This window comes from Monodelphis domestica, chromosome 5 (assembly GCF_027887165.1).
Source record: "Monodelphis domestica isolate mMonDom1 chromosome 5, mMonDom1.pri, whole genome shotgun sequence".
Taxonomy (NCBI): Eukaryota; Metazoa; Chordata; class Mammalia; order Didelphimorphia; family Didelphidae; genus Monodelphis; species Monodelphis domestica.
In genome coordinates this window covers 314,671,960-314,696,220 of record NC_077231.1, presented here as the reverse complement: position 1 = coordinate 314,696,220, position 24,261 = coordinate 314,671,960, and the positions used below count along the sequence as shown (strand labels likewise).

At 44.5% G+C, this 24,261-nt stretch overlaps 1 protein-coding gene across 6 annotated transcripts in view; it reads left to right on the top strand.

Annotated features, from left to right (window-relative positions):
- SP4 (Sp4 transcription factor) overlaps positions 1–24,126 on the top strand; it is a 60,054-nt gene extending 35,928 nt beyond the window's left edge. For 4 of the 6 annotated variants that reach the window (XM_056800524.1, XM_056800521.1, XM_056800523.1 and 1 more), the window contains 3 exons: positions 10,038–10,263; positions 10,765–10,964; positions 19,885–24,126. In XM_056800524.1, coding sequence (XP_056656502.1) covers positions 10,038–10,263; positions 10,765–10,964; positions 19,885–20,132 — 674 coding nt within the window. In that variant the 3' untranslated portion in view covers positions 20,133–24,126. The remainder of the gene's footprint in view (positions 1–10,037; positions 10,264–10,764; positions 10,965–19,884) is intronic. The other 2 variants (XM_056800522.1, XM_001370826.4) reach the window with 1 other exon arrangement.
- Positions 24,127–24,261: the final 135 nt, after the last annotated feature.

Below are 24,261 nucleotides of genomic sequence, written 5' to 3'. Positions count from 1 at the left end.
GGCCCCAAGTGACTGGCCAGGAAACATTGCCAGAGCATCGCCCCCACTGTCCTCCTGAGAACATCAGAGGGGTAGCTCGATGGGCCTAGAGTAGTGATGGTGGGCCTTGTAGAGACCAAGGGTTGGGCCCCACCCCCCAGAGCCAGTGCCCCTCCTGCTTCCCCCACATTGAGTGCTACCCCCACCAGAGACCCAGTGCCACTCACTCCATGCCCTTCCAGAGTCTGAGTGCCATACCCAACCCCCAAACTTGCTCCCCCAACCCTCACCTTACTCCAGATGGGGAAGGGAGGAAAAGCTCCTACTGGCTGCTGAGCAGATAGGACTGGGAAGTAAGGAATGTCCTCAAGCACATGGAGAGGGAGTGGGGAACAGCTCTGCCTGAGTGATGGCACACATACCCATAGAGAAGACTCTGGTGCCCTTTTTGGCATGTGTGCCATAGGTTCACAATCACAGACCTAGAGTCAAGAAGACTTGAGTTCAAATCCAGATTCAGAAACTAGCTTTGTGATTCTGGACAAGTCACTTAAGCTCAGTTTGCCTTTAACCCATTGGAGTGGAAAGTGGCAAATCCTTTGGTATGCTTACCTAGGAAAGACCATGAACAGTGTAGTCCGCAGGATCATGAACAGTTGGGCACTCCTGAGCAACAAAAATATTTTCATGACAATCATGTTTTTCTCACTAAAACATATTAAATATGAAATTATATCAGATATTTTCTCAACATGACAATTTCCAACACAAAAATAAATCTAATTTTCTTTCCCAAAAAATCTCCCAACCTTTAGTGGATAAATTAGTTTTGGAAAAGTCAGCCTCAATAATTGTCCTCATTGTATTTCTGAATATTCCATATTAGTTTCTACAGTATGTACTCTTTTCCTCTCTCCTCTCGCCCTTCCACCCACAAATACTGGACTAAAATGGATACATTTACACTGTCAGATCCAGATTCTCCCTGGAGAATGACCATTCAAAAGCTTCTTCATTTTCTGAGGAGCAATCAAAATTATTAACAATTGACTTTTGTTAGTTACATTTATATGGTGTCTATCATTTTTTTAGTTACACGTAGAAACAATTTTTAACAATCGTTTTTTTATATTTTATAATTCAGATTTTCTCCCTCCACTCTCCCCTCCCACCCCACTCCTGAGACAGTGAAGTCTAAATAGGTTATACTCATACTTTCATGTAATACGTTATTTCCAAATTGCTTGTGTCATGGTAGAAGACACGTGTCACACATACAATAGGAGTCATGAAGAAGATACAGTGGGCGATAACACTCAGACTCCAACCATCCTTCTTTGACTGCAGAGCGCATTTTCCTCATGAGCCCATCGTGGTTATCTTGGAGACTTGCTTTGTTCATGGTGGTTTAGCCCCACTCTGCATTGGTTCATATAAGTGAACTCATTCAGTTCATCATTTCTTATGGCAAAATAGTGTTCCATTACAACCATCTACCACAGCTTGTTCATCCCATCTCTAAGTGACAGACAACCCCTCAGTTTCCAATTCTTTGCCACTACAAAAAGAGCTGCCAAAACTATTTTGGTACGGTTAAGTCCTTTTTCCTCATCTCTGATCTCTTTGGGACACAGACGCAGTGGATGTAATTATGGGTGGCCCTTTGAGCCTGGTTCCATATTGCTCTCCAGAATGGTTGTATCAGTTCATAGTTCCACTAGCCATGTATTAGTGTCCCAATTTTCACACATACCATCCAACTATCATCATTTTCCTTTTTGGTCATGTTAGCCAGTCTGATAGGTGTGAAGTAAAATCTCAGAGTTGTTTTAATTTTCATTTCTATAATAGAGATTTGGAGCACTTTTCATATAACAATAGTTTTAATCTCTTCCAAGAACTGCCTTTTCATATCTTCTGACCATTTCTCAATTGGGGAATGTTTTGTATTCTTATAAATTTTACTCAGTTCTCTATATATTTAAAAGAAATGAAGCTTTTGTCAGAGATGCTTGCTATATTTTTTTTTGCAAATTATTTCCCTTCTAATCATGGTTGCATTGGTTTTACTTGTACAAAATCTTTTTAATTTAATTTAATCAAAATTAATCATTTCATTTTTCTTATGCCTTATTTGGTCATAAATTCTTCTCTTATCCATAAGTCTGACAGTTAAACTTTTCCATGTTCCTCTGATTTGTTTATGGTGTCACCCTTTATTTCTACATCAAGTACCCATTTTGAACTTATTTTGGTGTATGGTATGAGATTGTTTCTTTTTTACATTTAATCTCTGTATACTGCTTTCTAGTTTTCCTAGCAGTTTTTGTAAAATATTAAGGCCTTTCCCCAAAAGCTTGGATCTTTGGGTTTATCAAACACTTCAGTTGTTATGGATGTTAACTGCAATGTGTTGATTGCCTAATCTGTTCCACTGATCCACTTCTCTATTTTTTAGGCAGTGCCTGATTGCTTTAATAATTACTGCTTTATAGTGTAGTTTGACATCTGGTATAACCAGGCCTCCTTCCTTTATATATTTTTTCATTAATTCTCCTGATATTCTTGGCCTTTTGTTCTTTCAGATGAACTTTGTTGTTATATTTTTAGTTTTTACAAAATAATTTTTGTATGGTATGACACTGAATAAATAAATTAATTTAGATAGAATTGTCATTTTTACCATATTGACTTGGTCTGTGTTTATTTTTTCATGAATGATTTTTTCCAATTGAATTTCCTTTTCCGTCTCTTGCTTTTGGATTTTGTTGGTGGTAAATAGAAGTGCTGATGATTTATATGGGTTTATTTTGTATTCTGCAACTTTGCTTAAGGTGTTAATTATTTCTGTTAGGTTTTTTTGGTTGATTCTCTAGAGTTCTCTATGTAGTGGTAGTCTCTCGGTGATCGAGAATGACGATTGTCTTTGTGCAGTTTCATCTACGGTGTACCCTCCTGTGGCTTTAGAGTCCAAAGACTGAGGCGCACAGTTTGTGGCACATGGGGCCTGGGACGCCAGTTGTTACGGGAGGGGCGGTTGTGGCCTGGTGTCGGCGTTCACAAGATGTCGACGTCGATCATCTTCAAAGGTGGCGGCGGCATGGTGAATGTGGGCTCACCAGCTGCTTCTGTCAGAGGCAGCGAGTTCTAGTTGCTTTGGTGTCATGCCAGCCCACTTCAAGTTTGAATTTAGCTGATCCTTGAATCTTTTCTTTGGTCGGCCTTGTTTCCTGAGTCCAGCTGACAGTTCACCATAGAATACCTGTCTTGGTATTCGCTGTGGGTCCATGCGGATGACGTGTCCAGACCATCGTAGCTGGGCTTTGAGGACCAGGACTTCGATGCTGGTGGAGTTGGCTCTGTCGAGGACTTCCTGGTTGGTGATTCCGTCCTGCCATCGGATCCTCATGACTGACCGGAGGGAGCGTTGGTGGAATTGCTCCAGCTGTTTCATGTGCTTCCAGCACAGTGTCCATGTTTCACAACCGTACAGGAGCGAGCTGAGGACCACTGCGTTGTACACTTTGAGCTTCGTCGCAGTACTTACACCTCTGTGTTGGAGGACTTTGCAGAGCAGCCGCCCGAGTGCCTGGATGGCCTTTTGGATCCTGGCATTAATCTCGTGGTCTAGGGACCCGTTGTTGGCGATGGTGCTGCCCAGGTACTGGAAAGTGTTGACATTAGAAAGCTGCATGATTGTAATGCACGGCTGGTTCATTGGCCTCCCTGGTGCAGGTTGGAACAGCACCTCTGTTTTGCTGAGGCTGATCGTCAGGCCAAACAGTTTTGTTGCGGTGGAGAACCTTTCCACAATGGTTTGGAGATGATTTTCCTGGTGGGCCATGAGAGCAGTCATCTGCTAAGAGAGCTTCCAGGATGAGTCTCTCTGTTGTCTTTGTTTTTGCAGTCAGGTGGCGAAGGTGAAATAGTGAGCCATCCAGTCGGTATTTGGTGTAGACGCCCAGGTCTAGATCCCTCACAGCATGTCGTAATACTTGGGTGAAAAATAGGTTGAATAGTACCGGAGCGAGGACACAGCCTTGTTTCACGCCATTGGAGAAGTTGAAGCGATCGGAAGTCTCTCCACCAGATAGGACTTCCCCTGTCATGTCGACATGAAAGAGCTGGATCAGTTTGACGAATTTTGCTGGGCAACCGAGCTTGTTGAGGATCACCCACAATGCATCCCTGTTCACTGTGTCGAACGCCTTTGTCAGGTCTATGAAGACAATGTAGAGACTCAGGTTCTGCTCAAGGCATTTTTCCTGCATTTGCCTCACCATGAAGACCATGTCGATGGTGCTGCGATCTGGTCGGAAGCCACATTGTGATTCAGGCAGGTTCTGCTCTGAAACAGATGACAGGAGTCTGTTGAGCATAACACGGGCGAGGATCTTTCCAGCAGTGGAGAGTAGTGAGATGCCTCTGTAGTTGTCACAGGCTGCTCGTGAGCCTTTGTTCTTGTATAGGGCTACAATGGAGGCATCTCTGAGTTTTGGGGGCCATCATATTACCTACAAAGAGTGATAGCTTTGTTTCTTCATTGCCTATTTTAATTCCTGAAATTTCTTTTTCTGCTTTTTGGTATGGCAAGCATTTCTAGTACAATATTAAAATTAAAATTAAAAAGTGGTGATAATTGGCATCCTTTTTACCCCTGATCTTATTGGGAGGAGTCTTAGTTTGTCCCAAACATTACAGGTAATAGATAGGTGCCATTTATCACTTTAAGGAAAGTGCATTTTATTGTGATGTAATTTCTTTCCTTATCTCTTATGACTACCAATTTTTACCCTATTCCAATGTTTTCTAATGTTTTTACAAGTAATTGGTGTTGTATTGACAAAATAATGCTTTTTTCTGCATCTATTGAAATAATCATATAATTTCTTCTGGTTTTGTTAGTGATGTGGTTAATTATGCTGGTAGTTTTAGGGATGATTCAATATTAGGAAAACTACCAGCATAATTAACCACATCAGTATTATTCTTGTGATAAAATGTTGTAATCTCCTTGCTAGTATTTTATTTAAAACTTTTGCATCAATATTCATTAAGGAGATTGTTCTGTAGTTATCTTTTTCTGTTATATCTTTCAGGTTTAGGTATCAATGGCATATTTACATTATAAAAAGAGTTTGGAAGGATTCCCTCTTCCCCTGTTTTTCTAAATAGTTTATATCGTATTGGAGTTGGTTGTGAATCCCTTTGGCCTTGGTGCCTATTTCTTTGGGAGTTCTGATGGTTTGTTCAATTCCTTTTCATGTGATGGTTTTTTTTAAGTATTCTATTTCCTTTATTGTTAATCTAAGTAGTTGATATTTGTGTTAAGTATTCAAATATTTCACTTAGGTTGACAAATTTATTGGCATATAGTTGGGCAAAATAATTTCCAATAATTGCTTTAATTTCTTCTTTGGTTGTGATTTTTCCTTTTATAATTTTTGATACTGGAAATTTGATTTTCTTCTTTGTTTTTTTTTTATCAAGGTAATCAATGATTTATCTCTTTTTTTCTCCTACAAAATCCAACTCCTTAGTTATTAGTTCAGGGGTTTTCTTAATTTCATTATTCATCTCTCCCTTGATTTCAGGATTTCTAAGTTTGTGTTTAACTGAGGATTTAAAATTTTTTCTTTTTCTAGTTTTTTTAGTTGCATGCCCAGCTCTTTGATCTGCTCTTTCTCTAATATATTTTTGTAAACATTAAGAGATACAAATTTCTCTCTATGTACTATTAAATTTTGTAATGTTATTTAATACTTGATTGTTTCTATGATCTGTTCTCATTCTGAACTCATTCAATCTTTAGGATAAGATTGTTTAGTTTCCAATTAATTTTTAGTCTTTCTGCTGCCATTTGTAGTTTAATTTTTATTGAATTATGATCTGAAAAGTATGCATTTAATATTTCTGCTTTTCTATATTTGGATGTAAGGTTTTATGACAAATTATGTGGTCTGTTTTTATGCAAATGCCGTGTACTACTGAGAACAAAATGTATTTATTTCTATTCCCATTTAATTTTTTCCAGAAGTCTATCATATCATATCCAGCTTTTCTAAAGCACTATTTAGCTCTTTAAATTCTTTGTTGCTTATTTTTGGGGGGTTGAATTTATCTACTTTTGAGTGGAGAAGGTTGAAGTCCCCCACTAGTAATGTTTTGTTGTCTGTTTCTTCCTGTAACTTAAATAACTTTTCCTTTAGGAAATCAGGATGCACCAACTGGCATATATGTTTAATACTGAAGTTGTTTCATTGTCTATGATACCTTTTATCATGATGCAATTTCCTTCCTCATCTGTTTTGATTAGATCACTTTTTACTTTTGTTTTGTCTGAAATCACGATTGCTACCCCTTCCTTTTTTTTACTTTAGCTAAGATGTGTTCTGCTCCAGCCTCTTATTTTTACTGTGTGTGTCTCTTTGTTTTAAATGTGTTTCTTATAGACAGCATATTGTGGGGTTCTGGATTTTTATTCCATTCTCCTATTCTTTTCCATTTTATGAGTGAGTTCATTCCATTCACATAATTATGATTACTAATTATGTGTTGTGTTTCCTTCCATCTTAATTTACCCTCTTTTATATTTTTATTTTTTTTATTTTATTCTTCTTTCTCCTTTTTGCCTTTCCCTGTTCACAAATGCTTTGTTTTCAGTAACTACCTCCCCCAGTTCACCTTTTTTTGTTCATTTCCCTTTGCTCTTCTTCACAAAAGATGAAATGGACAATCTGAATTACATAAAAGTAAAAAGGTTTTGCATAAACAAATCTAATAAAACTAAGATTAAGAGGGAAAGAATCACCTAGAAAATATCTTTGCAGTAATTTTCTCTGATAAAGGTCTTATTTCCAAGATATTAAAACAAAGATTTAGATTTATAAGAAAAAGAGACCTTTCACAATTGTTAAATGTTTGAAAAATATGAAAAAACAGTTCTCAAAGGCAGAAATACAGGCTTATTTATAAAAACATGGAAAAATGCTCCAGATTAAATGCAATGGTCTCTATTTTTGCTTTGGTCATGCATTTTTCTCCTAATTCATAGATCTGATAGAAAAATGTTTTCCATGTTTTTCTAATTTCTTTATAATGTGACCTTTTCTATCTAAATCATATATCCATTTGGAGATTATATTTTTAGAAGCGTTGATTTAAATCTAATTTCTTCTTACCACTATCCAGTTTTCTAGCAGTTTTTGTCAAATAGTGAATCCTTATCACAACAGCTGGTACCTAATTTGTTCCACTGATTGATTTCTATTTCTTTACCAGTGATAAATTATTTGAATAATAATTGCTTCATGGTTTAGCTTTCAGAAGCCTGGTCTGTTAAGTTCCCTTGGGTCCCAAGAGCACCTATCTCTTCCAAGCTTAGCCTCCCTTACCTTCTCTTGGTGTTTTGGTCAGATCTCCCTTCACTTTGACACTGAAGGGCCAGCTTTCATACTCAGCTTCCTTGGATTGACTCCCTGTCACAAGGTGTTCACTTGCTTTTATAGAGCAGGAAAATCCTGTAGAGTTGGAAGCTTAATACTAGTAATGAAAATTACCTCTGGGGAACAGATGGTCCAAAAGTAGATACGTATTTGTAGGATTGCTCTCCCATGCTACATGCACACACAATTTATATCCCCTTTAAGGGACTTTTGCCCTATGTCCCTTCTCCCTACACCTGCCCCCAGCCAAGGGTTGGGTGTGGGGGAGATTCGGCTGTGGATGAAGGGATTTATTGGAATCCAGATCAATTAGAGAGCTATAGAGGAGGCTTATATGATTGTATGGGTCCCATGCTGCATAGACAAGGAGTATGTGTTTTAGGGTGTGCTCCAAACTCAGCCATGGACTGGTACTTCTGGTCAGAAGGTTTTACTTTGTGTGAAGGTATTTTTCTTCCTCTTCTTCTCCCCATTCTATTAGCCTCCACCTGGTGCAGTCCTTGCCCATTAAAGATATGTATTGTCATCATACTGTGCCATTATTCATCACATGACCTTCTCTTTCTTGAACGCTGGCACTCTTGCTCTTCTCCAGGCTCTTCCATTCTCCAGTCTTTGAACGATCACTGACAGCCTCAGCAATCACATCTTCTGGTTCTTTCAGGACGCTGCAGTAGAGTTGCCCAGGACTAGGAATCTGAACTTTTCAAAACTTGACCTTCTTACTAACTACCTTTTAGTCCCTTAAAAAATATTTTCGGTGGCCAAGAAAAGAAAAAAAGTCAGAGTTGTCCAATTCTGCCTTTCTCTGTTGTCCACAGTAATACAATATTCCACAGGGCAGGGGTCCTCCCTGTGTTTGAGCCAAAGTTCATTTTAAACATTCAGACTCTTAAGACCTGCCTTCATCTCATTAGGTACAGCTCCCACCTATGTCATCCCTTTCTTTGGCACTAGAATGTCTCGTCTGCAGAATTTCATCCAGGCCATCAATGAGTATTTATTCAGTGCCTCCTCCTATGGATCAGCCACTAAACTAGACCTGCCAGACATCCAAAGAGAAAATGGAATCATCCCTGTTCTCAGAGAGCCGATGTGTCCCCGGAGGAGCTCAGGGCCTGAACATAGGAAGACTCGAGTTCACACTGTGCCATGGCCAATTGGATGCTCTATGCCCCAGGCCAGCCACACCATTTCTTCCCCCTGCATGTCCTCCTCTGCGGGGATCATACTGATGAAGCCCTTTGACCTCAGATTACTCTGGAAACATTTGCTCTCTATTGAAGGAGGCAGCATGGGCACATGGAAGCATCTTCAAAAGCATGACAAGCTATTCTAGGCAGGGGGAGCACAGCTCTATTCGAATTTGGCCTATGGGAGGAGAGCCTCTGCCGGAAGGTGAAGGGAGGCCAAAAGGGGAGGAAGCATCTCTGGGGAGCATTCAGAGGGTGAATTAGGGGTTGCCCTGTTAGAGAAAGGACTCTGTTGAGATTGGAGAGAATCCATCCCTAGTGGACCCCTATAGCTCCACTGGCTCTTCCCTCTGTGGGAGGCAGTCACTGGAAGTGTCCAGGGCCAGAGTGGGGTGAGGCAGAGGAGGTGACAGAGGAGGAATCAGTCAGAGAAGAGTCTTCTTCAGTCTCCCTTTTACACCTGGGTTTGGGGGTGCGCTGGTCAGAACGTGCTCCTCTCAAGGATAATTAGGAGGAGGCGATCTCGCCATCATGCTTTTGGGCATCCTTGGCTCTCAGGAGAAAGGGAAGAATGTCTGCTCCCGAGGGCAGGCCCTCCTCATCCCCCAGATCATTAGGCCTGCTCCACATTGCTCTCCCAGCCTCAACTCTGCTTCCATTCCATTGGGTCCTCCACTCACTTGCCCAAAGGCTGGTCTGGTCTTGTCCCTCTGTCTATCCTCCGTGATTCCAGACAGTCTTCAGTTGGAAGTCCTTCTTACACTCTTCACTCCACCAGCTCTCTCACTTGAGCTACCTGGACCGTTGGCTGGTCCCCCAGTGATCCTCCATCTTCGAACGCCATGCCTTTCTCCTGGCTGGCCTCCATCTCTCTCAGCTTCCCCGATCTGAATCCAGGGGCACGAGGTAGTGCCAATAGTGCCCCGAGCCCTGGGCTGGGAGTCAGGGAAACCTCAGACCCTTCCCTACCTGAGGGGCCCCGGGGAAAATGATCTCGGGGTGGGCAGTGAGGCTCAAATGCTCTTACGCTGGAAAGAGCTCTGGACGCTCCAGACTGCCCTCGTTTGCTCAGGCTCTCTCCCATGCACAAGATGTGTGGCAGGCAGCCCTTCCGATGCCTCTCTGTCTCCCCTGTCCTGGGAATGTGGGACTGCATCATCCTGGGGGAGGCAGAGCTGGGTGGGAAGGGACCGTCTGGAGGACCCGCACCCCCACCCCCCACCATCGTGCCGCCACTTTTGTGCTGCTCCTTCGCTCCCTTCTTTTCTAGCCTGGGGGAGACTCTGGCTATTAGAACTGAAAGCAGACCTGGAGATCAGGAACACAGAGATTAGAATAAACCTGCGTGGCCCCGCTGGGCCGGGGTCCCCATTGGGGGGCTCGTAGAGGACGGCTGCTTCTGACCGCCATCTTCTCCCAGCAGGTCAGCAGCAAGGCCAGGACGGAGTGAAAGTGCAGCAGGCTACCATTGCCCCAGTGACGGTGGCCGTTGGCGGCCTCGCCAATGCCACGTTAGGGGCCGTCAGCCCTGACCAGATCACTCAGCTGCAGCAGGCCCAGCAGACGTCCGAGCAAGAGGTGCAGCCTGGCAAGAGGCTGCGGAGAGTGGCCTGCTCCTGCCCCAACTGTCGAGAGGGGGAAGGACGGTGAGTGCAGGGCCCTCGGTGAGCTGGGCTGGGGGGTCACTCGGGGATCGCCAGCTCCTTTCTGGGGCCAAGAGGGATACCGAGGAAGAAGCAGGGAGGGGACTTGGGAGACAGAATCAAAGGGGTCCACCCAGTTTGAGGGAAGAGCCACTGGCATGGGGGGCCTGGCCTCGGGAGCACCCACCTCCAGGGGTTGTTGCCAGGCGAATGCTGGCTTCCTTCCTGCCCTTTCTTCCATCCCCTCAGGGCAGGGATTCTTTAGCCTAACCGGGTCATCTCCGGACCGTCTGGCACCTGGAAGGCACATAGAACTTGGACCTACTTCCAAACTCTTATTTTCTACTTGGCTGACTGAGTTACTGCCACAACGGTGGCCTCCTGTTACTTCCCCAACTATGGAAAAGCCAGAATCGTGGAAGTTAGTGTCTTGAATTCATTTTTCTGCGCGGCAGGGAGCTGCCTTTGGGAAGTAAACTAGTGGTGATCTTTTGTTCTTCGTAGAGGCACTAACGAGCCAGGCAAGAAGAAGCAGCACATCTGTCACATTGAAGGATGCGGGAAGGTGTACGGCAAAACCTCCCACCTGCGGGCCCACCTGCGCTGGCACACGGGAGAGAGGCCCTTTGTGTGCAACTGGATCTTCTGTGGCAAGAGGTTCACGAGGAGTGACGAGCTGCAGCGGCACCGGCGGACCCACACAGGTATGCTCCCTGCCCGGACCCACTCCGGTGTGCGCTCCTTCCTGGGCTGTGCCTTTCCCTCTTCCCCTCCCGTCTGAAGAATGCACACAGTCTCTTATTGTTTAAATGCTTTACTTCAGATCTTCTCCATCCATTTTTATGATCCCGTTTTTACCTATGCACAAGCTCAATATTTTCATGGATTTGGTTTCTCAGTGTCTCTCCCTGTTGAATTGACATATGTGACTGTGACAGTCTTTAAGGGGGAAGGTCAGATCTTGAATTCTGGGCTTTTAGTTGACCTCACGCAGAGTGTAAAATGTTTTAGGTTCGGTGAAATTCAGCAACACCCATATAGTTAGGCCTGTGAGTGAAGGAAGATGATAGAGAGACTTTTCTTTTCTGCCCCCTCCCACCAGAAGCTTGGGGTGAGGACAGGTGGGCTAGAACATGTATAAATAGATAGGAGAGTAGAGAATGGGGCAGGAGGAGGGACTCTGCCAACTAGAGAGATCAAGAAAAGCTTTCTGGAAGGGGTGCTGCCTAAGTCAGCTTTGGGAGAGGATGAGGAAGGATCAGCAGTGTGGCTCTAAAGGCAGCTCAGGTTCCATGTTGGGGTACAATGAGGCCTTCAGGAGTCAGTAAGCATCAAATAAAGAAGCAAGTTTATTTTTTCAAGTACAGCAGGCTGGCTGGGGGTGATGGCAATTGTTTGGGGCAATGTTGGAGTAACTGCTGGCCCAGCCAAGGATATAAAAGGTGACAAGAAGAAAGGAGGGGTCAATAGAAGCTCATGAGAAAAATGGAATCTGAGAATTTCACAGGTTCCTGTCATTCCCTTGTTAGTGTGTCTGCCCAGGCTCAGCCTCTCTTAGAACATAGCCTGAGGCTCTGATCCCAAAGAAGGATGATGATCAAAGTTGAACAAGGTATATGGTGTTGCTGGTGTGAACTGGTGGCCACAGCACTGTGGATATCTTAACCCTGACTGAAAAAGAGCTGTCCCAAACTACCAATGTCCTCCTTCCAGAACTTTCCAAGAGTGACATCTCTGGACACCCTCCTGATATTGGGCCTCTGGCATGCTGCTTCTTTTTTTGTTTGTTTTTGAATATTTTCCCCCCAATCATATGTCAAATCAATTTTTAACTTTCTTCTTTAAAGTAATTTTGAGGGGGAAGTTATGGGGCTCATAGATTCAGCTCTTTTCATCATGAATGCTTAAAAGTCCCTCTATATCATTGAATATCCAATTTTCCCTCTGAAGGATTATACCTAGTTTTCCTAAGTAATTCTTGTTTGTAATCCTCTATCCTGTGCCTTCCAGAACATCGCATTCCAAGCCCTCTGATCTGAAAGTGCTAAACCTTGTATTATTCTTACAGTGACTCCATGATATTTGCATTTTTTCTTTCTAGCTGTTTGCAATATTTTCTCCTTGACCTGGGTTTTCTGGAATTTGATTGTAATATTCCTGTGAGTTTTCACTTGGGGATCTCTTTCAGGAGGTGATTGATAGATACCTTAAGTTTCTATTTTGCCCTCTGGTTCTAGAATATCAGGGCAGTTTTTCTTAATAATTTCTTGAAAGATGATGTCTAGGCTCTTTATTTAATCATGCCTTGCAGGTAGTCCAATAATTCTTAAATTCCCTCTTTTGGATATGTTTTCCAGGTCAATTGTTTTTCTGATGAAATTTGTCATTTTCTTCTTTTTTTTTATTATGTTGATTTTGTTTTTATTTCTTCATGTTTCATGTAATCATTAGCTTACACTTGGCTGATTCTAATGTTTAAATAATAATTTCTTTCAATGAGCTTTTTTACCTCATTTTCCAGTTGGCTAATTTACTTTTTAAGAAGTTCTTTTCTTTAGTAAAATTTTGTACATGTTTTTCCTATATACCAATTCTGCTTTTTACGGAGTTATTCTCTTCAATGGATTTTTTTGTTGTTTCTTTTACCATTTGGCTTATTCTATTTTTCAAGGTATTATTTTCTTCAGTATTTTTTGTATCTCCTTTGCCAAGTGACTCTTTTTTCCTAATTTTTTAATATCATTCACATTTCTTTTCTCAGGTTTTCTTCCACCTCGCTTATTTGACTTTTTAAGTCCTTTTTGAGCTCTTCCAGGAATTCTTTTTGGGCCCAAGACCAATTCACATTTTTCTTTGAGGCTTTACATTTAGCTATTTTGATTTTACTATTTTCTTCTGAGTTTGTTTTGATCTTTCTTGTCACCTTAATAGTTTTCTATGGTTAGGTTCTTTTTTATTTTATTTATTTATTTACTTTTTTGCTTTTTGCTCATTTTTCTAGTCTCTCTCTTAACTTTTAATTAGTTAAAGAAGGGCTATGTTCCTGGGGTGGAGGAGGCACCATCCAAAGCTTCAGGTTTTTTTGTGCAGTTGTTTTTAGAGCTAGCTCTGGGAGATTTTGGTTCTTCCAAAGTTGTGTGATCTGAGGGAACATGAGTTTATTAGTCTCCTGGTCTGTGCTCTGGCCTACAAGTAACCATGTGTATTCTTTTCTGCCCTGAATCTGTGATCAGAGTCTGTGGTCCTCTGTATCAAAAACTCTACTGTATTAGTGCTTCCCCTTGCCCTAGGACTGGGATCCAGAAGTGACAACTGAGTGTGGACAGTGCCACAGAGTCCTGTACCCAGTGCTAGTGAAAAGATCCCTGTAGTGTCCTTCTGACCAGTTGTCTGACCCCTTGCCATCTCTGGGCTGAGTGCTCTAGAAGCTGTTACTGCCAATTCAGTTGCCCCCAAGGCTTTCTGTAGACTTGCCTAGACGTGACTACCATAGCCTTCCTGGGGCATTCTTCTCTCCATTCGCAGTGCAGCAGACCTTTCCTGCCAAACTTCTATGTTGTCACGGGATGGAAAACTGTTTCACCCCATCTTTGTGAGTGGTTCCTCCAGATTTCATTTTGAGGTATTATTTCAAAAAGTCATTTGGAGGATAATTTGTGGGACCTCAGAAGAGTCTTTACCTTTCCTCCACCTCTCTGGTGGACATCCACAGGACCAAAGGTGGCAATGCTTAGGACAACAGGGGAGTTGGCATCAGGCCTATAGATAATAGAGTTAATAGACTGTATGACCTGGAGCCAGAAGACCTGAATTCAAATCACGCCTCATAGAAATCTGAACCATGTGATCTGCCTCCCCTCCTTTCCATCATGTTAAGCCCAGGTCCTCTCTCACTCTCCTAAGATAGCCTCCTACCTCATACTGGCTGCAGCCTTTTTGGTCTCCCCACCAGACAGGCCTCAGAAGCCAGGCTTGCCTTTGTAGTTCAATGATTGTCACATGGTCCTTAGGGTAGATGGCTTCTTTCCCACACTGGGCTTGTACAAGCTTAGGCACAGCCTTGAACCATGCACCTTGGGAACCCCAAAAAGGATAAAGGTAAGAGAGTTGAGATGATAAAAACTTCCAAAGATAGGCAGTGAACACGCTATTATAATATCTTTTGATGATGTGTAGCAGAACAAAATCACCATCCTTCAATTCTTATCTATCAAGCAACAAACACTTATTAAGCTCTGTGGGGTAGTTTTGGAGATACAAAGACAAGCAGAGGAAATGAAATCCCATCCTCAAGGAGTTTTATGTTCTAGTGGGAGAAACAAGATGTTCCCATATAATGATCTACCAAGTAAATACAAGATTATTTGGGCGTGGAGAGGACAAGCATCTGATGAACTCAGGAAAGACCTCAAGCCAAGCCTGTGCTGGACCTGAGTATGAAGGAAACTCTAGACTCTAAAAAGCAAAGGTCAGGAAGCAAGGAATCCAGTCTTGGAACACATCTGTCCAAAGGCATGGAAAGGAGAGATCAAATGCTGGATGAGAAACATGGTGCCTTGTTTGGCTGGTTGATGTAGTGTATGAAGATGTAGTACTCATAGCTATGATCTATAGGGTGCTTTCTATGTGCCAAGCCCTGTGCTAAAGGCTTTACAAGTATTATCTCATTTCATCTTTACAACAACCACAGGAGGTAGGTGCTCTTTATTGTCCCCATTTTACAGTTGAGAAAACTGATGGAGAAAGGTAGTAATATGTAATAGGGTAGGAAAAGTAGGTCAGAGCTAAATTGTGAAAGTCTTTAAATGCCAAAAAGGGAAGTTTGTGTTTGATTCATGGAGTAATTGAGAGCCACTATAGTTCATTGCACAGGGGTAAGAACCAGTAAGACATGGGTAAGAACTGCATTTTCAGGGTATCCCTCTGAGAGCTGTGTAGAGCATAGATTGGAGAGAAGTTGCTTCCCTGCTGCCTTTGAACATGAAGCAAGAGATTGAATAGAGCCTCTTTCTCTTTCCTTGGGGACTGTCTCCTCAGTCCTCAAAAACCCTTATTTGACCTGCCCTTTTCTCCTGATCTCTCTTGCCTTCTGTGGCTAAATTCCTTGAGAAAGCCTCTCTCTGGCTTCTGAATTCGTCATTCCCCTAGCACTGCTGTCTGCAAAGCAGCCCAATCCAGTGGCCTTTTCTCAGTCCTCCTCCTGAGCTTCCCCCTTCTGCTGTATGTCGAGTTGTAGCGTCACCCTCCTCTCTTGGTTCTCCCGGCCAGGGCCTTGTGCTTTTTACCTTTTCTACTATTTCCCCTCCCATAGAGTCAGTTATCGTCTCTATAGAGATGATTCTCCTCTGTTTGCCCAGCTCCATCATCTCTGTGATCTTTGTCTTCAGTTGCCTTTTAGACATCTGGAACTCTAGGCCCAGCAGACAGCTTAAACTGAGCCAGTCCAAAATGGAACTCACCGTCTTTCGCCCCAAGCCCTGACTATGAAGAGAGCTGCATCCTGCCAGGCCTTCAGGCTCACAGCCCAGGAGCTCACTGTGGCTTGTCCCTCCCCCATCCTCTACAGCCAATCAGGTGTCGAGTCAGCTTGTTACTACAGTGACAGCATCACTGTCCTTGGTCCTCTGATGGGGCTCCTCTCTGCTGCAGGCCCTCATCACTGCCCAACAGACCTGCCTGCCTCCTGGACCTTCCTGCCCCACTCAGCTCCCAAAGATCCCCATCTGACCATGTCACTCTCCTCTTCAGTGTCAGTGGCTCCCTAGCACCTCTGGCATCTGTCTGTGTGTCTCTGTCTCTCCCTCTCTCCTCCCTCCCATGCTCTGATGCACTGACCCTGGCCTCCTCCCCCAGACTCTGCACATTTTCTCTGTTCCCCAGGTCTGGAATGTTCTCCCTCCTCCTCCTCCTCCTCCTCCTCCTCCTCCTCCTCCTCCTCTCTACCTCCTGGCTTCCCCGATTTCTCTTCATTTTCAGCTCAAGCCTCACCCTGTGCCAGCCACCTTTTCCAGGCCTCTGGTCATTGCGCCTCCCTCAAGAGCATGGGCTGCTTTTGACCTCGCATAGATAGAGGTGGCTGCGAGAAGTGCTGCTTGTTGTCATTGTGGAGAGACTTCGGGCAGGAGGCTAATCGGGGGCTCTCGTCCTTTCTGAGGAGCCCTGAATGTTCTGGGGGGGAGTAAGAGGTGTTGTGCAGGGAGAATCAGGGCGACGTGGCGCGTGACTGGACATGTGAACCTCGCACCGAGCGTGACGTTTTTATATAGTCTGTAACGTGCAGCCGTGCAGCTTGGGTCCGTCTGAAGAATGGATTCCAAGCCCCATCTCCAGCTTGGGAGCTGTCTGCAGGCACGTCCCTCGGGGCGCCGGGAGCCTCGTCGGATGGTCTCTGAGGGCCCGCCCGGGGAGCCTCTGCTCGGACGGCCTCATTGCATTGCAGTCTGAGAATCTATGTGAAGTCCTGCTCCTGGGAGGCTCGCTCGTCCTCTGTGAGGAAAGCATTTACAAAGCAGTGGAGGCGCTGAAACAGCGCCGTCTGCGCTCCCGGCCAGTATGGAGCAGCCTCAGCCCGTGGCTTCTTCATCGGGCCTTTGTTGGTCTGGTCCCTGGTTAGTAGATGCGGTTTTGTGGTTCCCTGGGACAGCACGAATAAGATATCTGGGAAAGCCTGTCCGAAGAACCAGCTTTCACTGCACACAGCGCTTTTCTCGTGGAACGCCGGCGTCTGCAAGGAGGGCGCCGAGACACGACCTGAGGCTGAGCCCGGGCTCTTCGGCAGATGATGGCGTTATCGGGGGAACAACTGAGAGAAACCAGCCCCTCCCTCTGTCCGAAGGGCCCCAGAGCTCCCCGAGGCTGAGGGATGCTCAGCAGCGAGTGGTCCAGAGGAGGAGAGGGGAAGGGCAGCCAGAGCAGCTCTGGAGGAGGGCGGAAGAGGCAGAAGGGAAACCCCCCTTCCGGACCATCGCTGTGCCTGTTGGTCAGTTGCCAGGAACGTCCATCTGGCTGTGCATCTCGGGGCCCCTTGGCTAGAGCCCAAATGATATTCTTAAGGAGCCAGGAGGTCAGGAGAGGACAGCGTTCACAGCAGACCCTTGATCTTGTTGGACAGAAATCAGAGACGCGAAAACCACCCTGGAGTCACAGGCCCTCTCAGAGCCCCCCTTCCTGCAGACGAGGTTATGAAGGGGTTCCGGAGTCTGTGGGGGGCCTCGGAGAGGCGGTGGTGGAAGCAGACTTAGGCCTGACTCTTCCAAACTCCATACCCAGCACCTCCCAGCCTGGGCCACGGGGAGAAGAAACCACCTGGAACCTTTGATGCGGTTTGGTCATGCAGACGAACCAGGTCGGCCCCTCGGCCACATTTCTGGATGCCCCTCTTACCTGGTGGAGGGCTTTTAATGATCATGGAGGCATCAGAGTGGGCCAGAGAAAAAAAGAGACCCCGAGCTCTGCGGGCATCCCAAGTCTGGGACAGCTCTGGATTTTCACAGAATCTTCAGCATTCTGGAGTCTGACAGTTCTTCCAGCCAACCTCGATCCTGTGGCCACGTGGTCCTTCCTATTTTCTTCCAGGCTGCTCGGATTCTTTCTGAATCCGTCCCTGTGCCCTAGAGCCAGGAGTGACCCAAGAGCTCATCTGGGATGTTCCCTAAGAGGCTATGTCAGCCCCCTGGGCTGGGGAACACTCCTGTAGCCCCTTCTCCGCACCCCTAGGCCCGCTGAGCTTAGTGAGGAGCCCCTTTCTGATGAGGAGGCCTAGAGAGGCTAAAGGGAGGGGGCAGTGAGGTGCCTCAGTGCATGCAGCACCAGGTCCAAAGATGGGAGGTCCTGGGTTCAAATCTGTCTTCAGCCACTTCCCTGCTGGGTGACCCTGGGCAAGTCACCTCACCCCCATTGCCCAGCCCTTCCCACTCTTCTGCCTTGGACCTAGTCCCAAGAATTGCATCTGAGATGGGAGATGAGGGGATAAAAAGAAGATTAAGGGGAGAGTCACATTAGAGTGTGACTGTCCTGGATGGGGGCAGGGGTCCAGGCTTCTCTCCCTGCTGCTGGGCCCTTGAGCTTGGGAGCTGCAATAAGACTTGGGCCAGTCCAGCCCCAGCACCAAGGAGGGGTGAACTGACCCCAGCTGGAAAGAGTCAAAGCTTCCCAAACTGCTCCCTGGGGCAGTCAGGTCTCCTGGAGGCTGCTGAGAAACGAGTGGAGGGGACGCAGACCAAGTTTCATTTGGGGCAAAAGGGAGAAAAGAGAGCAAATCCCGGTGTCTGACATTATCTTTCAGGGTGTTGGTTGCCCTGATTCCAGGACAACCCCTTCCTAGGCAGATTCTTCATTCCTTAAGGAAGGGGATTGGGTGGGGAGGGGCTTCCTGCCTTACTTGGAATGATTCTACAGGCTTAGAAATAACGAATATGAAAGCCTTTCAACATTGCTTTTATATGATAGACCACGTGCATAAAAAATCAGTTGGAATATCTTAGTTATTTTAAAATAAATTAATTTAAGAAAACTATAGTAATTCTATGCATCTGAGTGATGTAGTGATACATTTACAAGTCCTGGGAGTCAGGAAGACCTGAGTCCAAATGTGGCCACAGACACAAGTCTGTAAAGTGCTTGTTCCCTCCCTCCATGAATGGTAAACACACAATAATATCAAATACTTTTTCAAAATGTTGGAGTTAATTTTTACTTTAAACTCTGTACTCATTCTAGGGTTGGCCAGCTCCATTGGAATACTAAGAGTTTCTCTCATACAACACCAGAACTGACAATCTACCTTTAAGAAAAATCTGTAAAAAGCGGAAATAAGCTTAGAAGTCAGTCATCAGTCTAACCAATTCTCTGGGAGGAGCTTGTGGAGACACAACATTGCAGCTGTTTTCTTTTAAATACTAGTCAGCCGATCTCTGCATGAAGGAATAAAAGTGAAAACCTTAAGCAATTATAAACTGATTAAGAGTTAAGAGTATGCCCAGAACCAGAGAACATCAGCCCTTTGAGTTCAGACCTGTATCCCTTCCTGCCTAAATGCAATCTACCGGCCTGGACACGGGCAGAGTCCCTCACCATGCATGGGCTCAGAAGCTGATGACCACCTCTTAGAGGCTCTCAGTCTAATTCTGCTTGTGTTACTCATCTCATGGGACTGTGTGGAGGATGAAAAGAAATTAAGTGTGAAAATACTTTGTAAACCTTTGTGTGCTCTCCCCATCCCAAGAACTAGGAATAAATGATTAAGTGCCTCCTTTGAGCCAGTAGAAGGAATGGGTCCTCCTCAAAGGAGAGGGAGAGGGGGAGAGAGACCCAGGAAAGGTTTCATCACAGAACCGGGCTGTGCCACCTCTTCTGGTCACTGCAGAGGGGCTGAGGGCACAGCCGGCACCGTAGGCCCCTTCATTTCAGAAGGAAAGAGATGAAGGTGACTCAGAGGCCAGCAGCAGGCGGCTCGGACCCGTGCTCCCTGTCCTGCCACACTTGCCATCCCCAAAGACGTCTGGCCCCCTCTGCCCTGGCCCCGGCCTTCTGAGGCCCCGAGAGTTCCATAGAAAAGAGCAGACTCCAAGTGGGAAGGTTAAGAAAAGGGGAGTGACGATCATTTCTGTCTCTGCTTTCGTTTAGGTGAAAAGAGATTCGAGTGCCCAGAATGCTCTAAGAGGTTTATGCGGAGCGACCATCTCTCCAAACACGTCAAAACTCATCAGAATAAGAAGGGCGGAGGAACAGCCCTCGCCATTGTGACCTCCGGGGAACTGGACGCCTCCGTGACCGAGGTGCTCGGCTCCCCGAGGATTGTGACCGTGGCGTCCATTTCACAGGATTCCAACCCGGCCACTCCTAACGTTTCCACCAACATGGAGGAGTTCTGAGGGAGGACTGACCCAGAGACGTCAGGGGCTGCACTTCAGTTTACACACCTTTCAAGATATGGAATTGGGCCGGTAGAGTGGATTACAGAGTAGGAAATCATGTTTTCATGCTTGACTTCTTTAAAAAAATCCCAAGTTTTAGGGTCTACATGGGAAGTGTGCGCAGGTGCATCGAGACAATTTTCAAAAATACAAAATTCAAATTGATATTCTGGGAAACATCTTGGAAAAACCATTTCCACCATCCTGTACTTTTTAGTTATTTGGAGCGGTTATCACGTAAATTTTTTAAAAGAAATTTCCCCTCTTTTAACATTGTATGTTTATAAAGACAGACCTCAATAGTTTGTAGGCAGGACCTTAACTGGGCTTGGGCTTTTTTGTTTTGTTTTTTGGACATACCTTGTTATTGATTCAATCAGTGATGTTTCACACAACTTTCCTTAACCCTTTTGGCACTGAAAAGATAGGGATATTGCTGTGTTCCCTTAGTTTGACTCCTTAGAAACAAACCGAAAATCTTTTTGGCCATTTTCTCAGCTAAGCGATTCCTCAAAAACTGAATTAGGTGAGTGCTGTCAAAGTAATCTGAGGAATGCCTCAGATAATTATGACCACTACATTCTCGTAGTGTGGACGCAGACAATCAGGGAGCTCCAGTTACTTTCTCCATTTGGAGACACGAGAGGAATTTAAAACTGAATCTCAGATGAAACTAGAAAAATACTCAAAAGATTTTACGGAACTCATAATGCCTTTGAGAAAATAAAATGTGGCAATTTAGACATAAAGGTTTGAAGAGAGAATTCATGGGTTTTTAACCCAGATTTTGATCACAAAATTGATTTTAATGTTTCTACTGAAAGTTGTTTGGATACAGTTGTTACCTGAGTGGTGTAATTCATTCTGTAGTTTCATATTCTGTAAATATAAGTTATGTTGATGTTGTGCAGAATTCTTTATACTTTTACTCGGTAGCCAAAGAAAAGGATGAATTATCACTTTTTTTAAAGGCCAGCAGAAAATGTATTAGCTACATTGTACTTTCTTTTACCTCTTCTGAAAATTGGCCGGCTAGATTTAATTTCAAATAGTGGGTTTATAATTTCACGAGGAATTTAATACTCATACTTCATATTATGTTCATAACTAAACCTTCATAAGGCAACCTGAGAAATGATAAAATAATTTTTTATTTTAAGTCAACTACAACTATAATGAAAAAGTTCATCACATCTTTTGTGAAAGTCTGCTACTATTAATCAGGAAGGATGGCCAAAAAGTTTCACATGAAGAATTTTAGATTCTAGCAACAGTAGCTTAGCCATTGGTTCTGGACTTTTTTTTTTTTAAGATTTGCACAGAAAATAATTATTGGAATTGATCATTTTATATAGGGGCAACTTTTTTCCCTGAATAGTTTATTTAAAATTGGAAATTCGGGGATTGTTTAATATAGGTAACTGTTGTCTTGTGCATTTTTCTCTTTCAACAAAAAAAATGTACTTCTCATGTGAGTTCTCTTCCAAACTTGGTCATACTTCATGTATTTTTTGAAGAAGGAAAAATACTGTCCCGATCATTGTTTACACTGTGTCCACTTTAGGCCAGCCCTTTGTAGCGTTCTATATAAAGCTGAAGGTCTTTTGTACTTTCAGTTTGCATAAAAAGCTTTGAGATTAAAGGAAAAACAATTTTACACTGTGGTTATAAATTTCAAGTTTCTTAAAGCTTTTGTAGACTTGGAACAAAGTCTTTAAATTTTCGTTGGATTTTTGTACATTGTTTTGTATATTTTATTTAATGTACTCTTTACCAATCGCTGTATCTGGGTGCGGAGCCTCCGGAGCGAGGAGAGGGGGGACGCTCAGCCTAGTGCTCATTGTTGATTTTGTCATATAGGAACCCAAACATCACGTCCATCCGTCTGATGCTACACAATCAGTGCTATCAATTTCTTTATGCAAAGAAACCTTCTGAATGCTTGAATCATGTTTCCTTGGAGTAAGTAACATGTTTGTGTTCATGGCAGTCTGGGCGGTCAGCGGCGGCGGCGGCATTCCCTCGCCCCCTCAGCCCTGGCCACGTGTGGGTATGGATCGAAATGGAAGTTATTTTTTTTATCAGCGATGAAGCCTATTATAAATTTATCCAAGAGTCTGGATGGCTTTCGAGCAGGTGCACATTCACCCCTGGAACTGAACGTGGTGGCCGCTCTGTCCGCAGACCATCCCAGTCCACTTGGCCGTCTTGAAAGGATCGTAAATGTCGTTGTCCTTCGTTTGACTGAGCGTGAGAGAGGACGAGAGCACGAGGGCACAGCGGAGCCGGAGGACCTGCTAATGCATTTCACTGTTCATTCCCTTTGCCGCCATTACGAAACTTTGTTTTTATTGTAATTATCCGCGCAGAGCTATGTATTTATCATGGTAGAACTCCAGTGTTAGAATAGTTTTTCTTACGCTATGTTTCTTTGCTTAGGTTTGTGTCTATGTGTTGCCGATTACATTAGAACTTGATGTTAAGTCATTATTTATCACACTCATGAGAGCAGTAATCAAAGTGTGTAATCTAGGAGAAAAAGTTAATTTGTCAAACTTAGGGTAAGCATGATGTTTAGGTCCTATTTTTCAATTTTATAACTGTTTTATTGCAACTATTTGTATTTAAGTCTTCATTTTAATGCCTTGTGGGTTTTTTTATGCATGTCACTAAATTGTCATCCCACAGAAATTAATGTGCAGCATAGGGTATTAAATCTACATAATGATTTTGAAACAGAAATAGTTGATGGTAAAATGTAAATGTTTTGCAAAAATTCCTTATAAAAAGTTTTGTAGTAACATTTCACTCGTAAATTTTTTTCTAGAAAAACAAAAGAAAAAGATTTTTTAAAAAGGAAACCAAGCAGGAAAAAAAGGACTGTTTCCCCCAGATTAGGATCTAGAACAATCTGCTAGCTAAACCCAGGGGCTTTCGTTGACATTTTTACGGAGCTCATTTGTATAAAATTTGGTTTTTGTGGATTTGGAAATAAAATCATGTACAAGTTGTTGCTTGCAAAAATAATTTGCAAGTGACCTATTAAAAAATCCCTTGAGTTGACAATGTTTCTTCATTTAATTATGTGTGACATGAAGCAGTCATCTGTTTTTGGAAGGATCTCCGTCCTCCTTCTTGGCAAAGGCCCATGGCCAGTGCTTCTCCTTGAGAGATGGGCCGGCGCTCTGCGCCCCCAGTGACCGCCTCGCTCACCGCTGATAGAGCTCACCCCGCAGGCCCGAGTCACTGGAGACAATGTCAGAATGAGACAAATGTGCGTTTCTTAAACTTAGGAAACGACTTCCGAAAGCAAACTGGTCAGAAGTTAGGGAGGAATCAGGAGTACCGCCAGTCACCGGCTCAGTCCGTGTAAAGATTGCGCTGGACTTCGGGGCTGGGCCCATAGCGTGCTTCTGGCACGTGGGGGCCAGGGGGAGGCGGGCCGGTTCGGGGCCCAGCGTCTCTTCTGCTGGTGACGCCCCATCCTCTGCTACTAAAAGTGGCCAAAGCTGGTTCAAAACCCTGAGGTGGCTGGGAGGAAAGCCGCCGCCTCCCCCACAGCCCCTCCTGGCTTACCACGTGCTGTTTCCAGCCCGCTTTCTCCTCCTTCTAGAGAATTCCATCAAAAGCGTTTCTCCTTTCCCGGGCTCCCGGGGCTCGTGCCTCGCGCCCCTAAAGGGATGGCGAGTTCCTCCGAAAATAGGTCTTGGGCCTCTTTCAAGCCGGCCTTCCACCTTCCAGAAAGCGGGGCCGGTTTGAGGGCTCCCTCTTTGCCCCCCAATTCTATATCCTAGAAGTCGTCTCGGCTAATTTCTGTCATAAACTGGAAGTCTGGCCAACACCCCGAGTACCCGCCCGCCGGAGAGTAATCATCGGTGTCCCTAGGAACCGCCTCGAGGCAGATGAGATGTTCCAAATGAAAGAAAATAAACTGATCGCACTTGAACAATAAGTGGACATCCGGCTACTTCTTTGAAATGTGCTCCTCAGTGCCGGCGCCCCGGGGACTCCTGGGAAAGGGTGCTTCTCAGGTCACGTGGGGGGCGGGGCTGGCGGACACAGAGCCCTCCTCCAGCCTGGGAGGGAT